This window comes from Babylonia areolata, chromosome 23 (assembly GCF_041734735.1).
Source record: "Babylonia areolata isolate BAREFJ2019XMU chromosome 23, ASM4173473v1, whole genome shotgun sequence".
NCBI lineage: Eukaryota > Metazoa > Mollusca > Gastropoda > Neogastropoda > Buccinidae > Babylonia > Babylonia areolata.
Window position 1 is genome coordinate 13048649 of NC_134898.1, and position 25394 is coordinate 13074042.

A 25394-nucleotide genomic window follows, 5' to 3' on the forward strand; every position below is an offset into this window, starting at 1 on the left:
CGCATGGAATCTACAGCTTCTTGGCATTGAATAATACGCAAACAAATGTCAGGAGATACTGGTTTTAGAAAAACAATAGCATTGCCGACAATATAACATGTTGATTTAAAATATTTGTTTTTAAAAAGAGGCACACAAGGTACAACAATGATCTTTGTCTTTTCTCTCTCATTGTCCTGGTGGGTGGGGAGTGCAGTAATGCTGTGTTGCAGTAAACCCTGTCGGCCTACTCCGATGATCTGGACTGATGCTAGGGAGATGTTCTCTTTCTCTGGTGGCGTGGGGGCGGGAGGGGGGGGGGTGTAGGGGAGGGGAGGTACGTGTGCGTGTGTTTGCCCATGCGCTTGTGTGCGATGTTTTGCTGCTGGGTGGGTTTTTCGAGTCAAGAAAATACTAGCACACATCAAAGGAGGACAGAACTTCTCAGTTCAGTTCCGATTCGAAAGCCGCAGTTCGGGAAGGAAAACAAGGTTTATCAGGTTGAGGGATGCAGTGGGGGAAAATGTGTTTTTTGGCTTATCGCATCGTAAGGTGCACCAAGCCAGCCCCCCCCGCCACCCCCACCCCCCAGGGCAAGCTTGCCCCTCTTCCAATAAAAACACAGAGACTCTCCGATAAAGAGTGGAGATTACCCGGCGAAACTGATCGTGTTCTCTCCAACAGCCAATCCACCCGGGCCACTGTGTTTGTGGGCGATTTCCCGGAGTCAGTACTTGCAAACATGTGCACGCGCGTGTGCGCGCGCATGCTCCACATAGGCGCACGCACACACACACACACACACACACACACACACACACACACACACACACACACACACACACACACATATGTATATTCGAGACAAATTACAAGTCTTATGTATAGAATACGTTTAAATGCCTTTCGTACAAAATTTTCTAACAATATAAAATACATATGTGCGGTAATCAAATAACTGTAAGCCATTTACTCATCCATTGTCCAAGCATAACACAATAAATACCGAAAGCTGTAGTTGATCACTTTTCTGCCGATGTCCCATTAGCCACTGAAGATATTTTGAATGATTATTCATTGCTTGGAATCTTTTCGGAAATTTTAAACTCCAGTCCAGTTAGTATCCTTCTTTGATGTATTTCAGTTAATGTCGTTATCTATATTTGCATTGTTGGAAGTTAATACTTGTTGATGTTGTAAGTTATATTTGTTGATATGCATACACCTAAGATAGCTCCTATAATACTTCATTTATTACACACCACCACCTCTTAAAACGTTTTATTTCTTATGATACTTATTTTTATTTCCTTTAAAACATACATTAACACTTTCCTACGCGAATATTCACAAGCATTCCCTCTCTTTCACCCACTACCTCTATTCTTTCTGTCTAATAACACTTCTAGTGAATAGACGTTAAACTGAAGATCTCACACACGAGCACACACGGACACATATGAACGAGACAAGCATCTTTACTGTGCTGACAGCAGACATGATCCCTCAAGCAGACTTGCATGTGAAAATTTATGAGAGACAGAGACAGACAGACAGACAGAGAGGGAGGGAGGGAGAGAGAATATCAGATAGAGAACAATGTTTTTATGTTAAAACAGGAGTGGGAATGGCAAAGGAAGGGAATCGTTTCACTTTCCATTTTCCGCTGTCTATTTTCAGAGCATCACGATAGTTACACCCGATGCACTTTGTTCTCTTAAGCATCAGTAAAGTTTCATGCTACGCGTTGTTGTATGCTCTAAACAACACCGTAATCTCCCTCTTCTTCTTCTTCTTCTTCTAAACAACACCGTAATCTCCCTCTTCTTCTTCTTCTAAACAACACCGTAATCTCCCTCTTCTTCTTCTTCTTCTTCTTCTTCTAAACAACACCGTAATCTCCCTCTTCTTCTTCTTCTTCTTCTAAACAACACCGTAATCTCCCTCTTCTTCTTCTTCTAAACAACACCGTAATCTCCCTCTTCTTCTTCTTCTAAACAACACCGTAATCTCCCTCTTCTTCTTCTTCTTCTTCTAAACAACACCGTAATCTCCCTCTTCTTCTTCTTCTTCTTCTTCTAAACAACACCGTAATCTCCCTCTTCTTCTTCTTCTTCTAAACAACACCGTAATCTCCCTCTTCTTCTTCTTCTAAACAACACCGTAATCTCCCTCTTCTTCTTCTTCTTCTTCTAAACAACACCGTAATCTCCCTCTTCTTCTTCTTCTTCTTCTTCTAAACAACACCGTAATCTCCCTCTTCTTCTTCTTCTTCTTCTTCTTCTTCTTCTTCTTCTTCTTTTTGTCCCTTGCACAGAAGGTTGTATTTCTCAACATAGAAACATACATCGCAAAGGCTGTTTTTTTTTAGGACAAAGAACGGAAGAAAAAAAAAAAGCAGGGGAAAAAAAATTACCCACAAAAAAAACAATAACATATCATTCGAGAAACACATTTCACAAGTTTCATTACACTGAGGCACACTTTGTTTTTTTTTAAGTAAAAATAACAGAAAAGAAATTCAACACCGTAATGTTTATTGAACATTCATCCTGGACAGACCCCTCTTTACTTTCGGTGTCTGAAAGAGAGTTAAAGACAACGGGGGTTGAGAAACTGCAGACTGTGCCAACATGTTTGGCTGGTGGGCTTGGCTCACGTGTCAAGATTTAATTTCCTTTCACCCCTTTTGGGGTATGGAGGACTACAGGTAAACGAACAAAACAAACACAAAAAACAACCACCAATAACTAAACCGTATTAACAACACTCATGCACAGTGAATATAACGTCAGATTCTCAAAATGCATGCACATGTTCGAAGGATACCTAAACATGAATATTTTGACGAAAATAACGATAAAACAATTTCTTACACTGAGATACTCATCGAAATAGTTTTACTTTTAAACTATGAAGGTCGGCTGATTGTTTCTAACATGAGTTTTAACCATGAAGGTGGTCATATTGTTTCTAACAGATATTTGCTATGTTTATGAATTTGAAAAAAAAGGGTAGTAAAAGGTTTTCCTGGATTTGAAGACTACAGAAATTATAGGACGAAGGTGGCAGAATGGTTAAGACGCTCAGCTGCCAATACAGAGAGTCCGTGAGGGTGTGGGTTCGAATCCCGCTCTCCCCCTTTCTCCCAAGTTTGACTGGAAAATCAGACTGAGCATCTAGACTTTCGGATGAGACGATAAACCGAGGTACCGTGTGCAGCACGCACTTGGCGCACTGAAAAAGAACCCATGGCAACGAGAGTATTGTCCTTTGACAAAATTCTGTACAGAGAAATCCACTCTGATAGGTACACAAAAATATATAAGCATTCACTCAAGGCCTGACAAGCGCGTTGGGGTATGCTGCTGTCAGGCATCTGCCTAGCAGATATGGTGTAGCGCATATGGATTTGTCCGAACGCAGTGACGCCTCTTTGAGAAACTGAAACTGATACATTCTATATTATAACATGACCTGGGATGAAGAAAGCGTTGAGGAATCAAAGCATGTCGTGAATTATTATAACGAGACATTCCGTGATGAAACTGATCTCCAGTCACTGACAAATTACATGTCCGGCATAATCTTTCATCACGTGACATATTATGATAACGTACGATTTCAGTTGGTAGTTTGTGATTGCTGCAGCGAAGCTTAATAAGTGCATGAACATAAAAAGAAAAGATATCTGGTAAACAAGATGTATATTTCTCTGCTGTAATGTCAGTTTTGATTTTCTTTTTTTTCTTTTTTTTTCTGTTGTTGCTCTTGTCTTTTTTCTTTCCCTCCTGTTCGTTTAAAAAAAAAATTATTTATTTATTTATTTTTTAAAAATTCGTTTCGCCCATGGGTTCCAAGGTAGATAATTATTACCATGACAGCCGCTGCTTAGTAATACGCTAAATGGGGGGCATTCTTGGACGAAAACAACAACAACAACAACAACGACGACGACGAAGAAGAAAAACAGCAAGGCTGTTTTCTCCTCACCACGTGGATAGTGCTTAAACCGCACAGCACGGCATGAACTGGTTCGCTTCCGGGTTTACCGAGTGCAGTGCCAGAAACAGGTGTCTGAACAGAGAAGGGAAGACCAATCCCTTTTTTGTTATCCCCCGTCTCTCAAGCTGACTTCCACCCTTCCTTCCTTCCATCCTTCCTGCCTAGGGAATCCTTTCTTCTTGTTTTGTCGTTGTTGTTGTTGTTGTTGTTTTATTTTGTTTTGCGAGTTCTCTCTCTGTCTCTGTCTCTCCCTGTCTCTGTCTGTCTGTCTGTGTCTCTGTGTCTGTCTGTCTGTCTGTCTGTCGCTCTCTCATTCTCACCACAATAACACTACTCATCATGTTCTGCCTTATGTTTTTTCTTTATATTGTTTTTATCATCATCATCAGAAGTAGCAGTAGTATCGTTATTGTTATTACTATTAGTAGTAGTATTAGCATCATCATTATCATTATTATTATCATTATTATTATTATTACTACTACTAATTTAGCTGTTCTGAAAAAAAAAAAAACCCAAAAAACAAACAAACAAAAGTGCCGTGGAAAGTTGTGAAGCAACAATCTGCAGTTCCCGTACTGAGCTGTAACACCCTTAACCCTCACTCCCTTTGGGAAAGTTTACAAAAGAGGCCGAGAGGGTGAAGTATTCTGACCGCGCTGTTCTCAAAACATGATCCCTTTTCCCAGGCTGACAAGTGCGTGTTTGTTAGGGAAAATCGGAGAGAGAGAGAGACCGAGAGAGAGAGAGAGAGAGAGAGAGAGAGACAGACAGAGGCGCAAGGTGAGTGGAAAAATAGGTACGCAGTTAAGAACAGGTTGTATAGAGGTAGTAGGGAAGGTTAAGGAAGAGAGGCTTGGTTTCACTCGTCTGGTTTTTTTTGGGTTTTTTTTTCACCTTCTATTTTTCACCAATCTATTTTCCCTACCTTCTATTTTCAGGGACGTGTTATTGCACTGCGCTCGACTCGTAAACTCTTGACAGCCATTAGCACACGCGGTTTACGCAGCAAAAGGGTAAAAAACAAAACAAAACAAAACAAAACAAAAAAACCCTCCTGCATTGTTGCATTGTATTGTTTATGGAATTTTCGTCCAGGATCTGCCCGAAATAGTTGTTACGGTAACAGTTACTCATCTTAAAACATAAACAGGAAACAGGGACAAAGGAATGGGGGAAAAAAAAGAGGGAGTGGAAACTGAACGAAACTGGAAGCTGAAAATAGAAGCTGCGGCGCCCGCAGCAAGAACAGCAGTAGTTTGTTTATCATTGGTGAAGGTGAACAGGGACGATCGTAGCAGCAACAGCCACAACAACAGCAAAACGACGAGAGTTACAACAAAAAAAACACCACAACATGACAACAACAATGATGACAGTCATTGTTGTAAAGTATGTATGATACACCTGTGGACGATGCTTCTGTCTGTCTATGTGTGTGTGTATGTATGTATGTATGTATGTATATATATATATATATATATATATATATATATATATATATATATATATATCCCCCCCTCTCTCTCTCTGATTGGAAGAGTAGGTTTTGCATAAAATCATAATCCTTGAGAAATGAAGTTTTGAGTTCTCTCTGTATCTGTCTCCCCCCCCCCCCCTCCCCCCGCGCGCTCCTAGTCCCCCCCCCTCTCTCTCTCTGATTGGAAGGGTAGGTTTTGCATAAAATCATAATCATTGAGAAATCAAGTTTTGAGTTCTAAATTCTCTCTGTTCCCCCCCCCCCCCACACACACACACACCTCCCCCCGCTCCCTCCCCAAATCCCCCCCCCTCTCTCTCTGATTGGAAAGGTAGGTTGTGCATAAAATCTTAATCATTGAGAAATGAAGTTTTGAGTTCTAAATTCTCTCTGTTTCCCCCCCCCCACACACACACACACCTCCCCCCGCTCCCTCCCCAAATCCTCCCCCCCCCTCTCTCTCTCTGATTGGAAGGTAGGTTTTGCATAAAATCATAATCATTGAGAAATGAAGTTTTGAGTTGTAAATTCTCTCTGTTCCCCCCCCCCCCCCACACACACACACACACACACATCCCCCCGCTCCCTCCCCAAATCCCCCCCCCCCTCTCTCTCTCTCTCTGATTGGAAAGGTAGGTTGTGCATAAAATCTTAATCATTGAGAAATGAAGTTTTGAGTTCGGAGTTGTCTCTGTATCTGTCTCTCTGTCTCCCCCCCCCTCCCCCACCCAACCCCTCTCTCTCTGATTGGAAGGGTAGGTTGTGCACAAAATCTTGTTCCATGGAAAATGAAGTTTTGAGTTCTCTCTGTCTGTCTCTGTCTCTCTCTCTTTTTCTGTTTCTGTCTGCCTGCCCCTCTCTCTCTATTTCTCGCTTTCTCTCTCTCTCTCTTTCGCTGTCTCTCACTTTCTCTCTCCCTCTCTCTGTCTTTACATGTTTCTCTGATGGACGAACCAGAAGTCTTTATCACCACACAGTAAAACTGCCTCTGTAAATGTATCTGTCTGGTTCTATCACCTGTGAAAGTTGTAGCCATTAAACCCGAATATAACCGACTAAAAGTACTGCATAAAGGTTTCTGAAGGCACCACAGAAAACACTCCGAACAGATAATGTATTTTCCTGTACTTTTTTTTTCTTTTTTCTCTCTACCTTTCTTGTACTGTCTGTGATTTATATCATTATATTGTCTCTTTGTAGGGGTTATGACGGGCGCAATAGCCGAGTGGTTAAAGCGTTGGACTGTCAATCTGAGGGTCCCGGGTTCGAATCACGGTGACGGCGCCTGGTGGGTAAAGGGTGGAGATTTTTACGATCTCCCAGGTCAACATATGTGCAGACCTGCTAGTGCCTGAACCCCCTTCGTGTGTATATGCAAGCAGAAGATCAAATACGCACGTTAAAGATCCAGTAATCCAGGTCAGCGTTCGGTGGGTTATGGAAACAAGAACATACATAGCATGCACACCCCCGAAAACGGAGTATGGCTGCCTACATGGCGGGGTAAAAACGGTCATACACGTAAAAGCCCACTCGTGTGCATACGAGTTAACGCAGAAGAAGAAGTAGGGGTTATAACGTGCCAATTGAAAGGTGTATATGTGAAAAACATTTGTTCCATTTGCCGTCACAGCAACTGTGTCCGGTGTGGTACTTTTGTTTAATTGCCTGAGGATATTCATGAATCCTGTGGTGGAAGTATGAACGTTTTAGTGTGTGTGTGTGTGCGTGTGTGCGTGTGTGTATGCTTGCTTGCTTGTGTGTGTATATACGTAAGTGTGTGTGTGTGTGTGTGTGTGTGTGTGTGTGTGTGTGTGTGTGTGTGTGTGTGTGTGTGTGTGCTTGCTTCTGTGTGTATACGTGCCTGCGTGTGTGTGTCTTAGTATGTATGTGTATGTGCGCGTGTATGTGAGTCTCTCTCTCTCTCTGTCTGTGGTGTGTGTGTGTGTGTGTGTGTGTGTGTGTGTGTGTGTGTGTGTGTGTGTGTGTGTGTGTGTGATTGCGTAGGGTTAGATGTCAAATTCTAAAAGAAATGTCGAAAACACACCATGCTTACCAGATGATGAAGCCAGTAACTCTACACACTCACAGACACCACCAACTCCACCTCCCCTTTTCCCCCTCCTCACCCATGCCCCACCCCGCTAAACGCACACATAAGCACTAACTTATTAAAAACCAGGTCTCAAAGAAAACTCTTTCTTAATCCCTGGCAGAGAAACAGGAATGTGATTTACAACTATATTTTCATTCCAACCTAGTTTTATCTTCTAACTGTATTTTGCACGTAGAAAATACAATAACAACTTATAAACTAAAGCAATTTCTTTTCTACCAAAGTGCAATAAAACCAACAGAATTAGTCATATAACGTTTCACATGAGGCAGTATAACAAGAAGTCAATCTCTTGCATGGTCTGTAGAGCTGGGTGGCACAAGCGATTTTTGCAGCGTCAAGTTTGCTTAGCGTTGATTAAGAATGTTCGTATGTCTATGGAACTGGGCGTGGGAGTTAGGAAAATTCCTAAAACTAAGCAAACTTAGTGCCGGAAAGATCGTTCATGCAGCCCCCCAGCCCAAGTCTTGAGGAAAACTCTGTCTTAATTCGTGGCAGCGAAACAGAATGTGATGTGATTTATAGTTGTATTTTCATTACAGGCCAGTCTTATCTTCTGATTGTATTTTGCTTGTAGAAAATACAGTAACAGCCTGTAAACTAATGCAGTTTTATTTTCTGTCAAAATGCTTGTCTGATGATATTGATTTACCTGTCTAGTGATGTTTCCTTATTTTTTTCTAAGATATTTATAGAATACAATTATTTGGCAACTAGATGTAATCTGATTTGCTCCTCTTTTTGCAGTTTTCTCAGCCTTTTCATAAATATACCACAGTGGGATGGAATTGGAATCAATCAAATCAAAATACCAGCCCGTTCATGATCAAAATATTACAAAGATATTTTACTTTAAAGATCAGGCATATATACACGTGCACACACGTGCGTGCATATACACACACGCACGCACGCATGCACACAAACATATACATTTCTAAACTTTTTTCTTTATCATTGACTGAGCCTATTATGCATGTTTCAGTCCAAGTAAAAGTTAAATCAAGGTCCGGTAAAAAAAAAAAAAAAAAAAAAAAAAAAAAGCACACAACTAACCGTGAGACATGGAGGCTTGTGGCTTGGCGTTCCACCACACAGTGTCTGTATGACCTTGGGGACTGCTGGGAGCAGGAAGTAAAAGTATTGATTTCCTTCCGGAACTGAAAAAGAGTGTCCGAGGGGAGGACATCCTGGATGAAAAATAAATTTGTGGGAAAAAAAGAGGATTTCGATGAAGAGACGTTGTTTGTTATGTTGCAGAGATGCTGTACAACCACAAGGTGGCTGCCCTCAGGGACGACATATCGCTGGAGATTCTGGACACAGCTTCTCGGGTAAGTCTTCATCATTAGTATTTCCGTCGTCGTCGTCGTCGTCATCTTCATCATCACTGTTGTCGTTGTCATCATCATCGTCTTCAACTTCATCTTTTCCCCCCTTCCTCTGTTCCTTCCTTTCTTCCAAGACAGAAAAGAAGCAAAGAAAGAAAGAAAGAAATAATTAACAGCTAACTGTCCCATCCACCCAAGAGACGCATTATTTTATGGACATTTCGTTGCATTGCATCGTATCGTAACGTATTGTATTTTATTGTATCGTGTCGTATGTTATTGTACTGTATTGTACTGTGCTGTACTGTACACTATTGTATTGTATTGTATTGTATTATATTGTACTGTATTGTCACAATAGTTATCTCTGTGTAAAATTCGGACGAATGCTTCGCCGCAGAGCAGCAACACCCCTTTTTTCTCGTTTTTTTTTTCTTTCTGCCTGCAGGTGAATTGATTTTTTCTGTCAAAGTTGATTTTTCCACAGGATTTTGCCCAGTAATAACCCTTTTGTTGCAGCAGGCTCTTTTACGTGCGCTAAGTGCACACTGTACACGGGACTTCGGTTTGTCGTCTCATCCGAAATAACAAGCAGCCAGATCATCACTCGAGATCTTGAGGTGGAAGGGTGGGTGGGTGGGTGGATCGTATACCTGTGCTGAGAGCAACTTGGGTGTACAAAACCCAAATTCCAGCCAACCTTCCTCGGACTTCCGCTGTGGCAGTGCCATTGTCCTTGGCTCATGCACCCTCCCCCCCCCCCTCCCTTCCACCCCCCTCCCACCCCCAACTCCCTGTGTGAATTTTCTTCAGTTAACGTTCAAGCCAGTGCAGGGTGGAGGCCGGACTCGGGACGGGATGAATAGGGTTAAACCTTCTTCTTCAGCGTTGTCAGCCCGTCTTTGAAAAGTGAGTGTACCGTTGGTACCCCCGAAAACGGAGTATGGCTGCCTACATGGGGGGGGGGGGGGGGGGGGGGGGGGGTTAAAAACGTTCATACACGTAAAGGCCCACTCGTGTACATACGGGTGAACGTGGGAGTTTGAGCCCACGAAGAAGAAGAGTGTACAGCTGTTGGGATGAAAAGGGTTAAACCTTCGTCTTCAGCGTTGTCGGGCCGTCATGTTGTTGAAATCGCAGATGATGTATCAATGGATAGAGAGGACTTCTCGGCAGAAGATGCAGACGGTGTATGAAAACTGGGCGTTTTTCCTTGAGTCATTCTGGTGTGGTCTTCTCTTTCTGCTTAACCGTCACTGTCTGTCTTATCTCTGTGTGAATCCTTTTTCTCTTGCTCTGTAGACTCTTTGGTTGTGCTCTCTCTCTGTTTCTTTGTGTTTGTCCCCATTTAACTTCCCGTGTCTCTGTCTCTGTCTCTTTCCTTCTCTCCCCCACTGCCCCCTCCCCCCCTCTCTCTCTCCTTCCCTTTCATTGTCCTCATCACGCCCCCCCCGCCCCCCCCCCCACACACACACCCCTAGCCCCATTTCACTTTCAGGCTTTGGCACTCTCTCTTTGTTATATCTGTATGTCTATATAATATGTCTATTCATATATTTGTATTTGTATTTTTGTATTTGTATTTCTTTTTATCACAACAGATTTCTCTGTGTGAAATTCGGACTGCTGTCCCCAGGGAGAGCACGTCGCTACACTACAACGCCACCCATTTAAAAAAAAAAAAAGAAGTTTTTTTCCTGCTTGCAGTTTTGTTTGTTTTTCCAATCGAAGTGGATTTTTCTTCAGAATTTTGCCAGGAACAACCCTTTTGTTGCCGTGGGTTCTTTTACATGCGCTAAATGCATGCTGCACACGGGACCTCTGTTTATCGTCTCATACGAATGACTAGCGTCCAGACCACCACTCAGGGTCCAGTGTAGGGGGAGAAAATATCGGCGGCTGAGCCGTGATTGGAACCAGCGCGCTCAGATTCTCTCGCTTCCTAGGCGGACGCGTTACCTCTAGGCCATCACTCCACCTGTCTGTCTTTGCGCGCGCGCGTGTGTGTGTGTGTATCTGTATCTATGTATCTGTCTCTGTCTCTCTCATTGTCTTCCTCTTCCTTCTCCTTCTCTCCTTCCAAACTTCTCCCCCGCACTCTTCCTTCCTCTTCCCACCATATGTTTATGTGAAATTGACGACAGCTGCTGCGTGCCAATAAAATTAATCCTAGCTTCCTCCCTCTGGATCATACCATGGACAAGGGGAAAAAAAAGCCAGTTTCTTTGGTTCTCTTTTTTCTTTCGTTTTTCTTTTTATTCTCTGGTTTGCTCGTACAAACGTTACAAAGGCAAACACACGCATGTGCATACGTACACGCGCATATACACACAAACAGATACGCGCGTACACACACACACACACACACACATGCACGTGAACACACATGCATGTACACACACACAGACACACAGAGTCATTTGTGAACAGAGAGAGGTGGGAGGGGCGAGAGAGAGAGAAGCATACAAAGTGAGACACAGAGAGAGAGAGAGAGAGAGAGGAGAGAAAGAGAGAGAGAGAGAGAGAGTTGTAGATAGAGGGGAACAAAGAATGAAAGAGGAAGAGAGAAAGAGAGGGATTGTTAGTGAGACAGAAGGTGAGATTTATATATTAAAAAAAGAAGAAGAAAAAAAAGGTAATGACGCAGACAGAGACAGCGAGAAAGGCAGAGACAGAAAGAGAAAGAGACAAAGACAGCGAGAAAAACAGAAACAAGACAGACAGACAGACGGAGAGAGACAGGCTGACAGCGACAGCCAAAGAGAACGAACGAACGAACTTTTTTTTTTTTTTTTTTAAAGAGGGAAGTGGAATAAGCATGCTTGCTTCAAAACATCCAGCCCTCAGGGCAAAGAGAAAATGAAATCAAAATATTCACTAAACTAATAACAGTTTGTAGAAATACAAACAAACATGATTTTCAGACACACTCAAATACATGAACATACACCTGTACACCATCGTAATACTTGAGTTCGCGACAAAAAAAAAGAAAAAAAAGAGGCGGGGCGGGGACGCTAGGAGGTGCAATGCATGAGTCACGTCTTTCATATGTGTGTGTGTGTATGTGTGCGCGCGCGCGCGCGCGTGTGTGTGACCCTGTGTGTTCGCAAATGACTCTCTCTCTCTCTCTCCCTTTCTCTCTCCCTCCACCCTCTCTCTCTTAAATGGAAGATGCAGTAAAACCCGCAGTAATCTAACGTTGTTTGTGTTGTCACTGACACCCAAAAGTCATCATGTTCCTCTGGCTTCCGTGTTTGTCTTTGATTAATTCCTTCATTTTTTGGCACACAGGGATTGAGGAGCTGTTTTTAATCTGTCTGTTTCTTCTTTCTGAAACTGCTCCTTCTCTCGCTCATCTCCCGATATATATATATATATATATATATATATATATATATATATATATATATGTGTGTGTGTGTGTGTGTGTGTGTGGACTCTTGATGGCAAACTCCTAGATTAAAACCTGGACACTGCACCACAGTCCAAAGGGCTCATTAGATTTTGTCTGATGATATTCTTTTCGGGTGAATGATATAAATCCAAGCCATGATGTCTTTGTTTTTAATGTAAAAAAAAGTGGAAGAAGTCTTTGTAACTTGAAGTGATTTGCATTTGGGGTGGGCTGGTGGTCAGGAGTGGGAGAGTGTGTTAGGTTTTTGAGAGACATTCCCTCAGCACAAGAGAGGTCTCTGCCAGACTTGAGGGGAGTCGTTCTTTGCTTGAGCGAGAATGTGAGCAGCCAGGAGCAATCCCGATGAGCATTACACAGTGCTGTGCATGTTGTTAACCTTCCCGTTGGAAGAACAAAATGACTGACATGAGCATTAACGAGAGATTTTTAAATTCACACCCACCACCCACTCCTTAGTCAGTCAGTCAGTTAACCAAAAATAGAAGAAAAAAAAAAAGGAAAAGAAAAAGAAGGGAAAGAAAGAGAAAAGAAAAACCAGACAACAAGAACAACAACAAAAGCCAACAAAAATGCACAAAGAAGCAAAGAAAGAACGAAAACAAACACAGAGGAATAAAACGAAAATAGGAAGACAAAGAAAGAAAGAAAAAAAAGAAAAAGAAAACGAAGAAGCGAAGTAAAAGAAAAGAAGGCGAAAAACAAGCGAGGAAAACAATCTGCACAACGTCTGCACTCGGGCAGTCAAATCTCATACCAGTCCTTTCATTTCCACACAGCTGTGCCAGAGTAATACCCCTTGGCTCATGCCCTTGGAGCGGATTTTCCTTCGTTCTGTCCAGAGGCCAAGCTCACGACACCGCCAGGTTTCTTGCGGAAAGCGAGCGAACAGCTGTTAGGAGGGAAAGAGTTAAAGCTTCATAATAATTGAGCCCTGTGTTGTGAAACTTGCAGATTATGCGGACTTTGTGGTGAAGATCCTGGGCGGGGCTGATGATGGGCTTATTAGAAGTTTGTGGTGAAGATCCTGGGTGGGGCTGATGATGGGCTTATTAGAAGTTTGTGGTGAAGATCCTGGGTGGGGCTGATGATGGGCTTATTAGAAGTTTGTGGTGAAGATCCTGGGTGGAGCTGATGATGGGCTTATTAGAAGTTTGTGGTGAAGATCCTGGGTGGAGCTGATGATGGGCTTATTAGAAGTTTTGTGGTGAAGATCCTGGGTGGAGCTGATGATGGGCTTATTAGAAGTTTGTGGTGAAGATCCTGGGTGGGGCTGATGATGGACTTATTAGAAGTTTGTGGTGAAGATCCTGGGTTGAGCTGATGATGGACTTATTAGAAGTTTGTGGTGAAGATCCTGGGTGGGGCTGATGATGGACTTATTAGAAGTTTGTGGTGAAGATCCTGGGTGGGGCTGATGATGGGCTTATTAGAAGTTTGTGGTGAAGATCCTGGGTGGAGCTGATGATGGGCTTATTAGAAGTTTGTGGTGAAGATCCTGGGTGGAGCTGATGATGGACTTATTAGAAGTTTGTGGTGAAGATCCTGGGTGGGGCTGATGATGGGCTTAGAAGTTTCTTGGGAGAGTCTTCTCTTTTGTCGCCTTCCTTTCTTTGTATGTTGGACTCCTTCTGGGCTTCTTTCTCCCTCCGCCACTTCCTCATATGAATACTATCATACGTTTATGATGGAGTGCTGGCTGTTGTTGCTTGTGTGCGCGCGCGCGCGCACGTGTGTGTGTGTGTGTGCGCGCGCGTGCGTGCGTGCGTGTGTGTGTGTGTGCATGTGTGTGCGTTTGTGTGTGTGATTGCGTGTGTGTGTGTGTGTGTGTGTGTGTGTGTGTGTGTGTGTGTGCCAGTAAATCCTTGCTTCCTTCCTCGCTCATTTTTCACACCACAGACGCGAGAAGAATACCCGAGTTGGATGAGGACCCGGTTTTTCCTTTCTTCGCTCTTTTCTTTTCTTTTCTTTTTTTTTTCTACCCGAAAACAGAACTGATTTATTCTCCCGTTTGCCGGCATAAATATGACCAAGGCACACACCCCCTGTCGCCAGGGCTGCTAAGCACCTTCCTTCAGCTGTCGCTCAGTAAATAAAATACGCACGCACTTTCGCCCGCGAGCTCACGGACACACACACACACACACACACACACGCACACGCACACACGCATTAAATTGATGTGGAGTGATGGCCTAGAGGTAACGCGTCCGCCAAGGAAGCGAGAGAATCTGAGCGCGCTGGTTCGAATCACGGCTCAACCGTCGATATTTTCTCCCCCTCCACTAGACCTTGAGTGGTGGTCTAGTCTGGACGCTAGTCATTCGGATGAGACGATAAACCGAGGCCCCGTGTGCAGCATGCACTTAGCGCACGTAAAAGAACCCACGGCAACAAAAGGGTTGTTCCTGGCAAAAATGTAGAAAAATCCGCTTGGATAGAAAAAAAAACAAAACAAAAAAAACTGCACGCAGGAAAAAAATACAAAAAAATGGGTGGCGCTGCAGCGTAGTGACGCGCTCTCCCTGGGGAGAGCAGCCCGAATTTCCACACAGAGAAATCTGTTGTGATAAAAAGAAATACAAATAGAAATGCATTTTTTTTCTTTTATTATCATATAGATAAATATATATATATATATATATATATATATATATATATATATATATATAATATAAACAAAGTGATAGTGTACTAAAATTAAATGCGTCATTGAAAATATGAGTTTTTTTTTTTTTTTTTTTTTTTTTTTTTTTTTAAATGGGAGTGGGGATGTTCGTGGGGATCGGCCGAGGAGGAATTGAACCAAACACAGACAGCAACTAGGGACCATTTAGATTCTTTGTGAGAAAGGGAGTGAGGAGGCGCGTGCACGTTTTCGATAGTAAATTCGTTTATTTTCTCGTTTTTTTTTTGTTTGTTTGGTTTTTTTCGTTTATTTTATCGTTGGTTTTTTTTTGTTTGTTTTTGGGTTTTTTAACACCGACACTGCCAGATGTGACTCATGCACTGAGAAGTATCTCTGTCTTCGTTTCTTCCTCCCTCTCCCTTACACACAAACCTACAACCTATCTCCCCCCCCCCCTTCCTCCCCCCCCCCCCCCCCCCCACCTCTCTTTTCCTTGCTAAAGAAAGTGAAGGTAAAAACCGCAGAAATCTAACGTTGTTTGTCTTGTTAATGACACTGAAAAGTCGTCATGTTCCTGTGACGTCTGTGTTTGTCTTTAATTATGATATCCCCTCTTTTCTTGGCACACGCGGTTTTAGAACCTGTCTACGAACTGTCGTCTTTTTCTCCTCTTCCTCCTCCTTCCTCATCGTTTTCCTTCTTCTTCTTCCTCTTTCTCATCGTCATCGTAATCATTTTGACGTTCTTCTCCGTCTTATTTTCTTTTTTGTGTTACTTTTCTTGTTATTTTATGTGAGCTAGGCTTTAGTTTTCATTTGCTGATGAATATGAATTAATGTTGATATCATCACCATCTCCATCTCTGTCTCCGCCTTTCTCTTTCTCTTTTTGCCTCTGTTTCTCCCCTCTCCCTGTATCTGTCTCCGTCATTCTTCTCTATTTCTCTGTCTGTCTGTCTCTCTGCCTCTGCTCTTTCTCTCTGTCTCTGTATGTCTGTCTGTCTGTCTCTGACTCTTTCTCTCTGTCTGTCTGTCTGTCTGTCTGTGTGTGTTTGTACACTTGCGTATATGCAAGGATATATATTCGTATGTGGGAAAAGCGTTGAAAGGTAGAATATAGATAGATAAATAAAGAGAGAGAGAGAGAGAGAGAGAGAGATGTTTAAAACACGTGTCGCACGTTTTAACACTCCGGAATTGTCCTCTTTTTTTTTTCATGAACAAGTGTCCCGAAGAAGAGTCGGTGCTGACATTATCCACAGCTTTTTTCCTGGAGAAACCACACACAATTTCTGTTTAAACCCGCTAGAACACAACTGATATTATTATAGTGATTCAAACCAAGAGGCAAGGGCAACGTTCAATCTCGCGAGAGGCAACGTGAACACCACCGTCTGATGACGACGGCAATATGAATCAACGGAGTGACGAAGGTGTGGCGGCCAAGCAGTACTGTGCTCTACTAGGAAGCGAGATGTCTGGGAGACGTCTAATCTCTATACGTGTATTCCATACCAATAAAGTACTCCCCGAAATTGTCCACGAAACCAGAATAGTCAGACACAGACCAGTGAACACTTAGCAGGCCCGCATTGCTACTTTGTGCACACTTGAAACAGTACCGAGGAAATAGAAAACTGTGCACTAATCCGAAAATTGATATGTGGAGTAAAAAAAAAAAAAAAAAAGACAGAAAAAAAGTGGGAACAAAGAATTTTTTTTGTCAATGAAGAAGGCATGCAAAGTACTGAAAAAAAAGGAAGAAAAAAAAAGAGAGAAAAGAAAATGAAAAAAAAGGCCTGCATGTAACCGAGTCCCATAAAAAAAAAAGACAAGGAAGCGAGAGACCACAGGTTCGAGTCCCATGTTCGGACCGGTATTTTAACCCCCCCCCCCTTCCGCCCTCCCTCTCCTCAATTACACCTTGAGTGTTGGTCTGGGTGCTAATCCTTCGGAACGAGACGTTAAACCGAGGTCACCTGTGCAGCATGCACATAGCGCACATAAAAGAACCCACGAAAACCAAAGGGTTTTGTCCCTGGCAGAATTTTGTATTTGAAAAAAAAAAATTCCTCTTCGAGAGTAAAACAAATACACTGGCAGACAGAAAGAGGGGGGGGGGGGGGGGGGGGGGGGGTGAGTGGCGCTGCATTGTGGCGACGCTTTTCCTAGAAGAGCAGTCCAAATTTCACATTAAAACATTATAGTGGAAACATAGCTTTCTCCGCCAGCTTTCAAGCAGCATTTATGTGAACGAGTGAAAAAAAAAAAGAAAGAAAGAAAAAAAAGATCCACATGAAGATGGCAAGAAACGGAGAAAATTGAAGAAGCACACAGCAGAGAGCCTCTCAAAAAGCCATAAGAAACGAAGGAGTGGATCTGTGTTCGTTTGCTCGACAAATTAAATGTATTAGGCTCCTTGAATTTTTTGAGTGGGAACTTGCGCCGGAAATATGGGAGGAGGGAGGGAGGGAGAGGGAGGGAGAGGGAGACAGAGAGGGAGGAGGGAGGGAGGGAGAGAGAGAGACAGAGACACAGAGAGAGGGGCTTCACTCAATACAGGCCATGGCCCGTCATGAAGGGGCCGTGTAGAGAAGCATTTCAGAGGTATCGAAATAACACAATTTCCTGTTGCATTTAGCCGTTCTAATTTACAGACAAGCACACACCCGCCACTCAGTTTCAGTTTCAGTTCCTTAAGGAGCCGTCACTGCGCCCGGACAAATCCATATACGCTACACCACATCTGTTAAGCAGATGCCCGACACAGCTGCAAAAGCCAACGCGCAAGTAAGGCCCTGAGTGCATGCATGTATGAATGTGTGTGTTTATATATATATATATATATATATATATATATATATATATATATATAATTATATGATAGTCGTGTCCGATTATGACCATCAGAACAGCAGAGGAGGCAACTGCTGTTCCGACTATTTGGGCTAGAATTTGATTATAGTGGAGAGTGTCTTGCCCAAGTACATCCCCACTCTCTCGGCCAAGAGGGTTTTAGAACTGTCGGCGTTGGGATGGTTCCCAAAGGCCAACTAGCCCACAAGGCTGCAGCACTAAGAGCCAGTGCAATTTTGCCTCCTAGTTTGAGAGTCATAGTCCTTCATAAAAGACTAAGCTGTAAATGGTTTCCCATTGACTGGAGAAACCATAGATAATACAGCTCTCACTTTGCTGTTGGCCCAAATGTACATTACGTACCTAACAAAAGGGATTTCGTCTACAGTATTTCCCTGGACGACAAATAGGCACTTTACCCAAAGGTTCTTTTTCAGAGCGCCAAGTGCATGCTGCACACGGTCTTCTGTTTATCGTCTCACCGGAATGACTTGACGATCAGTGTCATTTTTCTAGTCAAACTTAGGAAAGAGGGCGAAACCGGGATTGGATCCCAGACCCCCCCCCCCCCACGGACACAGTATTGGCATTTAAACGTCTTAACCATTCTGACAAGGAGGCAGAAACAACAAAATGGGAAAATGGAAAGGAGAGAGAGAGCTCAAACTAGAACTCAATTTTTGTTTGTTTGTTAGTGTTTAAGCTACAAGCTTCGTTTACCAATGACCTCATGCCAAATAATGATAATAATGATGATTATGATAATGATAATGAACCATTAAAACCAAACAAACCAAGTAGAAGCACAAGAAAAAATGAAGGAGGAGGAAGAGATGGAAAAAGAAAAAAAGAAGGGAAGAATGAATGAAAGAAAGAAAAACACAACTTGATGAAATAATCGAAAACAATCATCCCACTTGATGAAATAATCGAAAACAGTTATCCTAACTTAAAGGTTTGAGAAACTAATCAAGTTATCATTTCAAAAGAACAGTGTAGACCAAATATGATTATGTGTATTAAAAACAGAAAAAAAGAAGCGAAAATGGAAATCATGTCTATAAAAAAATGTTGGTTGTATTTTTGATTGTGTGCTGTGACTTGTGCGTGTGCTTGTGTGTATTTTGTGTGTGTTTGTGTGTGTTTGGGGGGGGGTGAATAATTTTTTTATAATGTTTGGTATCTTGTGGTCAGTTTCTTCCTTTATGATATTTACATATGTGTTCTGTTTGTAAACGCCTAGGACTCATTTTCAAGATTAGGCGTAAATGCAAATAATAATAATAAATAAATGCATATATGTATATATATATATACCTCAATTGAATAGGAAAAGGACACTCAATGAATAATTAGAAAGCAAAACAGAACCAAAAATATAATCATGCACTTCTGATGATAAGGGCGAAAGAAGAGGGGAAGAGACTGCGAGACTGAAGGCGGACGATGAGGGAAAAGGTGAGATTGAAAACGGGAGGAGATAGACAATAACATGAGAGAGAGAGAGAGAGAGAGGGAGGCAGGCAGGCAGGCAGGCAGGCAGAGACTTTGGTGCTTTACTGTTTGCAGCTTCAAAGTCCATGAGAGAGAGAGAGAGATACACATACACATACACGTGTATAAACATATACATACAGAGGCACACACTCACACACCACACACACACACACACACACACACACACATACGCGCGCGCGAAATAACAGCTAGCATTATCAGATGGCGCCAAATGTAGCAAAGGTATTGCACAATAATGCAGACTTGCAAAACACGTGAGTCGCTAAAATGGCAGGTAGGTTCTGGGACGGACGGCCCACCCCCTCTTCCCCCTCTCAAAAAAAAACAAACAAATAAACATAAAGAAAACTATTTTAAAAAAGACTCACGATTATTGCCGTCTGAAACTTTCAAGTATCCAGACTTTCATGGTTTATATATATATATATATTTCAAACGTAACTCAGAGTGCGGAACACACACACACACACACACACACACACACACACACACACACACACACACACACACACTCTCTCTCTCTCTCTCTCTCTCTCTCTCTCTCTGTCTTTTTTTTAAGAAAATCCATCACCGCAAGCTTCCCAACAATGTTAAACCATCACATACTTTCCGAATGTATTTCCGTGGAGCGCGGTCACAAGCGTTTGGAAATGATTAGAGTTATGGACCGGAATGCATATTTCCGACACCAAAACAAAAACGGTTAAAAAAATGATTGACAATCGTACAGTTACTTTTAGTTTAAGAATTAAAACAACAACAAAACTTGTCCAAGTATTCTACATTTACGGCAACCAGAAATCAAAGGAATGTGTCCTTAAAATTCCAAGTGTACACACAGAACAGTCACACTTCAGGCATTGCGTTTATTTCATACACAATTTATTATGCGTGTGCGAACCTTGATTTATCATCCCATAAATGTTTGTCAGTGAGTGTTCGCGCTTAGTGTGGTGGACGATTAACGATAGCATTTTCTCAGGACAACAAAGCTATTGGCAGGTTTGTGGGTGCAATTACTTTCAAACGCACTCGCACACACTTTGACCACATACTGGTTTACAGCAGGTATGAAATAAATATGCATTTAATAAAAAGAACAGGGATCACTAAAGCTGCATTGCAATAGAGAACAGCCATGAACAGTTGCTTTGAAATATAATGAAGTGTTTGATGAAAACGGACGACTTTAAAGCGGAACTCTCCACACACTCCAACAGAACGTAACCGACACACAAGATCATCCCTCATTGAGCGGATGACAAACATCGTCAAGTGCTTTGCACTGAAACGTAAAAAGCGGCGCCCAGTTTGGAGTGCCCCAAACAGATAAGAAACAGGATGGAGAATTTTATGCTTCTGGGCTGAAAACATATGGCTTTCAGTTTGTTACCCAGGTGAGAAATTGTGTAATTACGGCTGTGGACTGCCGGCTCTGTAGTTTGAGAGAAAAATCATGTTTGGTGGTTATGTGTACAGTGGTGGTGTAACTTGGGCAAGACACTCTCCATAACAATCAAACTCTAGCCCAGGTATTCGGGACAGCATTTGCCTCCTCTGCTGTTCTGATGGTCATAGTCAGACACGACTATCATACATACATAGAGGAGACGGAATGAGTGGTGTGGGGATAATTCCATTGAGAGTGACACGAAAAATGGCACCTCCCCCACACCCCTTGAAAATGGTGGAAGCAAGAGAGGAAAGGGTAGAAAACAGAGGGGAGGAAGAAGTGCACAGAGACACAGAGAGAGAAGGAGAGAGAGAGAGAGAGAGAGAGAGAGAGAGAATGAATTTCTATTTCAAGACCAGCATTGGCTGTTAACGAGGAAATGAGAATGTAACTTCCGAAAGACACTCCCATCTTCTCTCCTGGACACACACACACACACACACACACACACACACACACACACACACACACACACACACACTAATATCACTTGAAGTGGAAGACGTTAAACTGAAGAAGAAGACACACACACACACACACACACACACACACACACACACACACACCACAAAGCCCATACATAATATATAAATTCACACCAGGCTTAAAAACATCCCCCCTCCCTCCCTAAAACGGGGGACCACTAAAACTGCCTAGCAGTAATGAACAGCAATAACTTCTATGTATGTCTACACCCAGGAAAAAGTGGCTGTAAAACATAATCATGTTTAACGAACACAGACAATCTGAAAGGGGAGCTCCCCACAGAGCCCAACACACAAACCCATACCTCATTGAGCGACGTGACAACCTCGTCACGTGGTTCGCATTGAAGCGAAAGTGTTAACGTCAGCGGCGTCCGGATTAGCGTCTTCTCACCGGGAGCGCCCCCATATACATAATTATCGGAAATGGGATTTTTTTTTTTTTTTTTTTTTTTCATTCTTGCTGCTTGTGGGTTGAAAACTTTATAGTTTTTAGTTGTTTTTTGTGTGTGTTTTTTTCTTTCTTTTTTCTTTTTTTTTAATTCATGCTTGTGGGTTGAAAACTGGTGGGGTTTTTTGTGCGTTTTTTGTTTGTTTGTTTATTTTATTTTTATTTTTATTTTTTTTAATATAGTTTGGTACCGCAGGTGAAAAATTGCTGACGGGTGTTGGACTGCCGTCGTGGTTTTGGAGAGAGAAAAAAGAGAGAAGAAGTTTGGTGTTTGTTTATGTATGATAGAGACGGGATGAGGCGTGTGGTGGGAAGGTAATTCCATTGAAAGTGGGCGTGACACTGAGATGGCACAGCAAAAAAAGAAAAACAAACAAAAAAACAACAACACCACCACAGGATGAGGGAGGAGGGGATGAGGTGTGTGAGGCAGAGGGGAAGGGAGGCAGTGGTAGTGTGGAGAGCTATGTCTGTGTCTCCGTATGTCTCTCTCTGTCTCTGTCTCTGTCTGTCTGTCTGTCTCTCTTTCTTTCTCTCTCTCTCTGTCTCTCTGTCCGTCTCTCTCTCTCTACTGTTAAAAAAATTGTCCTCTCTCTTTCTCTCTCACTCTCTCTCTGTCTCTCAATAACTCTCTCAACCCCCCCTCTCTCTCTGTCTCTTTCTGCCTCTGTCTCTGTCTGTCTGTCTGTCTGTCTGTCTCTTTTTTTTCTCTCTCTCTCCCAGTCGTGTTGAAAACGAAAACAGAGAGAAAGGAAAACGAACAGAATTTATCCCAAAAGCATGTTTAGGGCAGGATTCCAACTGACGAGCCGCGCAAGAAATCATGGCCACGGAATGTACATTACTGCCCAAGACAGACTGCAGAACTTCCACCGCTGCACCCTAACCAATGAACCCTTGTATCAAAGATAGAGAGAGAAAACACACACACACACACACACACACACACACACACACACACACACACACAGAGAGAGAGAGAACCCTGGCCTATTGATCAGGTCTTTTCTTCTGCATGCGAAAATCTTTGGTGGGAAGGGGTGGGGAACAACACAGAGAGAGAGAGACAAACAGACCGACGGACTGTGGCAGAGAACACACACACACACACACACACACACACACACAGAGAACCCTGGCCTATTGATCAGGTCTTCTGCACGCGAAAATCTTTGGTGGGAAGGGGTGGGGAACAACACAAAGAGAGAGAGAAAGACAAACAGACAGACTGACTGTGGCAGAGGAAACACACACACCCCCACACACACACAAACAGAGAGAGAGAGCGAAACCTCCATAGTGGACCCCAAGCACCGTACCCGAGAACCCGAGCAAAGCGCACGCCCAGGCATTGATGTCTCGTGGCTGTCATTAAAACCGGACGTTAACGGCGTTGCTATATTACGGATGTGAATTATAAAGAAAGCATGTGGTGGCCCATGAAAAAGTGTTTCTTTATATAAAAAAAAAAAAAAAAAAAAAAAAAAAAAAAAATCCGTGCTTAACTCCGATTTACTGATGGTCCGGTTATACTAGAAATAACTACAAAAAATGGCATGTTATGTGCTGAGGGTTGTCTAGTGGTAATGTGCCCAAGTAGGAAGCCAGCATCCACAATTTCGCGCTCCATATACGGAACTTGAATGGCGGTCTGGGTGCTAGTCTTCCTGATGAGACAATATACCGAGGTACTATATGCAACAGGCACTTAGGCCACGAAAACAAAGAAGAAGACACGGGAACAATAGTACTATCCGTGACAAAACTGTACACGTAGGAAAACCCGTTTTGATAGTGAAGCGAACATACTTGCAGACAGAATAACGGGTCTCGTTGCCTTGTGGCGACATACTCTCATTCGTAGGGAAGAGCTCGAACTTTTCACGTGTAGAAATCTGTTGTGGCAAAAAGCGAAGCAAAACAATACAATACAGTACAGTACAATACAGTGCAGTACAGTACAGTACAGTACAGTACAATACAATACATATACAATGCAAATACAGTGCAATACAACACAATACAAACATGCGATACGATATAAGAGTTATAAGGTCAGCATAGGTTGGGTAAGCAGTTCAGAGGTCAGTGCAGGTTGTTAACAAGACAGACCCCCCCAAGGCTCTCATGCGATACCTACTTAATCCAACCAAAGAAGTGAGGAATATGGGGGGGGAAAGGGGGGTATCGCAAACCAACAGGACATGTTTATCCGCACGGCTGTTGTGACCTTGACCTCTCACTTCCAACATTTTTTGGTTAAACTCGTCCTGAACATCATAACGTAATCATAGAAAAATTACATCATAACATACAGGGAGGGGGGGAGTCTTTACGTCATCAAATAAGCATGGCGTCAAATGTGTATCTAAAGTTAATGTCATTACGATAAACGTTATTGGAAGTTATTTCTCTGCGCGATACATTAATTTGAAGTCGGTGGGGAATCAGTTTTTGTTGTTTTTTTTTATTTGTGGCTTAATTATTTAGTGAGAGAGAGAGAGATGAATATGTGTGTGTGTGTGTGTGTGTGTGTGCGCTTGCTTGCTTGCTTGCTTGCTTTCTTTCTTTCTGGCGCGACAGCGTATTAAAAGTTCTATGATTAATGTCTGCGTTCAGCACGGTGGTAAAGTATGGAGACACGACAACGCCCATCACTTTTCCACTCCTCCTCCCATCCCCCCCCCCCCTACCCCTCTCCCTTCTCCATCCCCTCCAAGCAAAAACAACATAGAAAGAAAATCGGACTATGTCTACCTAAATGGTAGAGTTTTAACAGGTAGCGTTCATTTGCGTATATATGCATACATTACATATCTTAGAGACAGGGATATGAATATATTATTTATTCAAATTTAGGCCATTGCCACTGGGAACGGGAGCTAGCACGATCATTTGAAGGAAAAACGAAAACAAACAACGACGACAAAAAAACAAAAACAACAACAACAACAACAACAACAAAACCTGTAAAATACGGTCGTGTATATATATATATATATATATATATATATATATATATATATATATATATATATATATATATATATATATATATATATAAGAACAAAAAAAAACCCACCCTTAGATGTTCGAAGAGATGAGAGTTTACTGCAGCCTGGATGCCTAAAATAGGTGAACAAATTGTAGAGTCTGTTTATGCATATGTGCCATGACAACCCCGAATCTGCATGGGGATTTAGGGAATTCGGGCAGTATAAGCTTTGCTGTCATATCATGCAGGATAGGACAGGATAGTGTTGCATAGTTTGCAGCGTAGATCAGCTGTGTTCTGTTTCGGTAATGGTTCTGCAGTTTCCAAGTAATACCAAGTCTGAGCATTGCCATTGAATATTTTATGTGGTGATCTATGTTGTCATCAGGTATAGCACAGAAAGCTCTGTGAACATTAAACCTTACTGACATGAAAATCCCGTTGATACCATATGCATACAGGTAGTCTGCAACAGAAACAAAACACACACACACACACACACACACACACACACACACACACACACACACACACACACACACACACACACAGAACGACTGGAACAGTATCATTGACCCTTGCACCGCCAAGCTCACATGTATGTACAGGCGTGGTAGAGGACCCATGTCACTGAAAGGTGACCATTCATTGGTCTGTTATCTGTGAACCTACTGCTCTTAAT

General features: G+C 42.5%; 1 protein-coding gene across 1 annotated transcript in view; it reads left to right on the forward strand.

The window, feature by feature from the left end:
- The window catches only part of LOC143298003 (ras-related and estrogen-regulated growth inhibitor-like), a 138647-nt gene that overhangs the window by 104471 nt on the left and 8782 nt on the right, over positions 1-25394 (forward strand). Inside the window, exon 4 of the mRNA XM_076610648.1 lies at positions 8841-8914. Within this exon, the coding sequence (XP_076466763.1) occupies positions 8841-8914 (74 nt within the window). The remainder of the gene's footprint in view (positions 1-8840; positions 8915-25394) is intronic.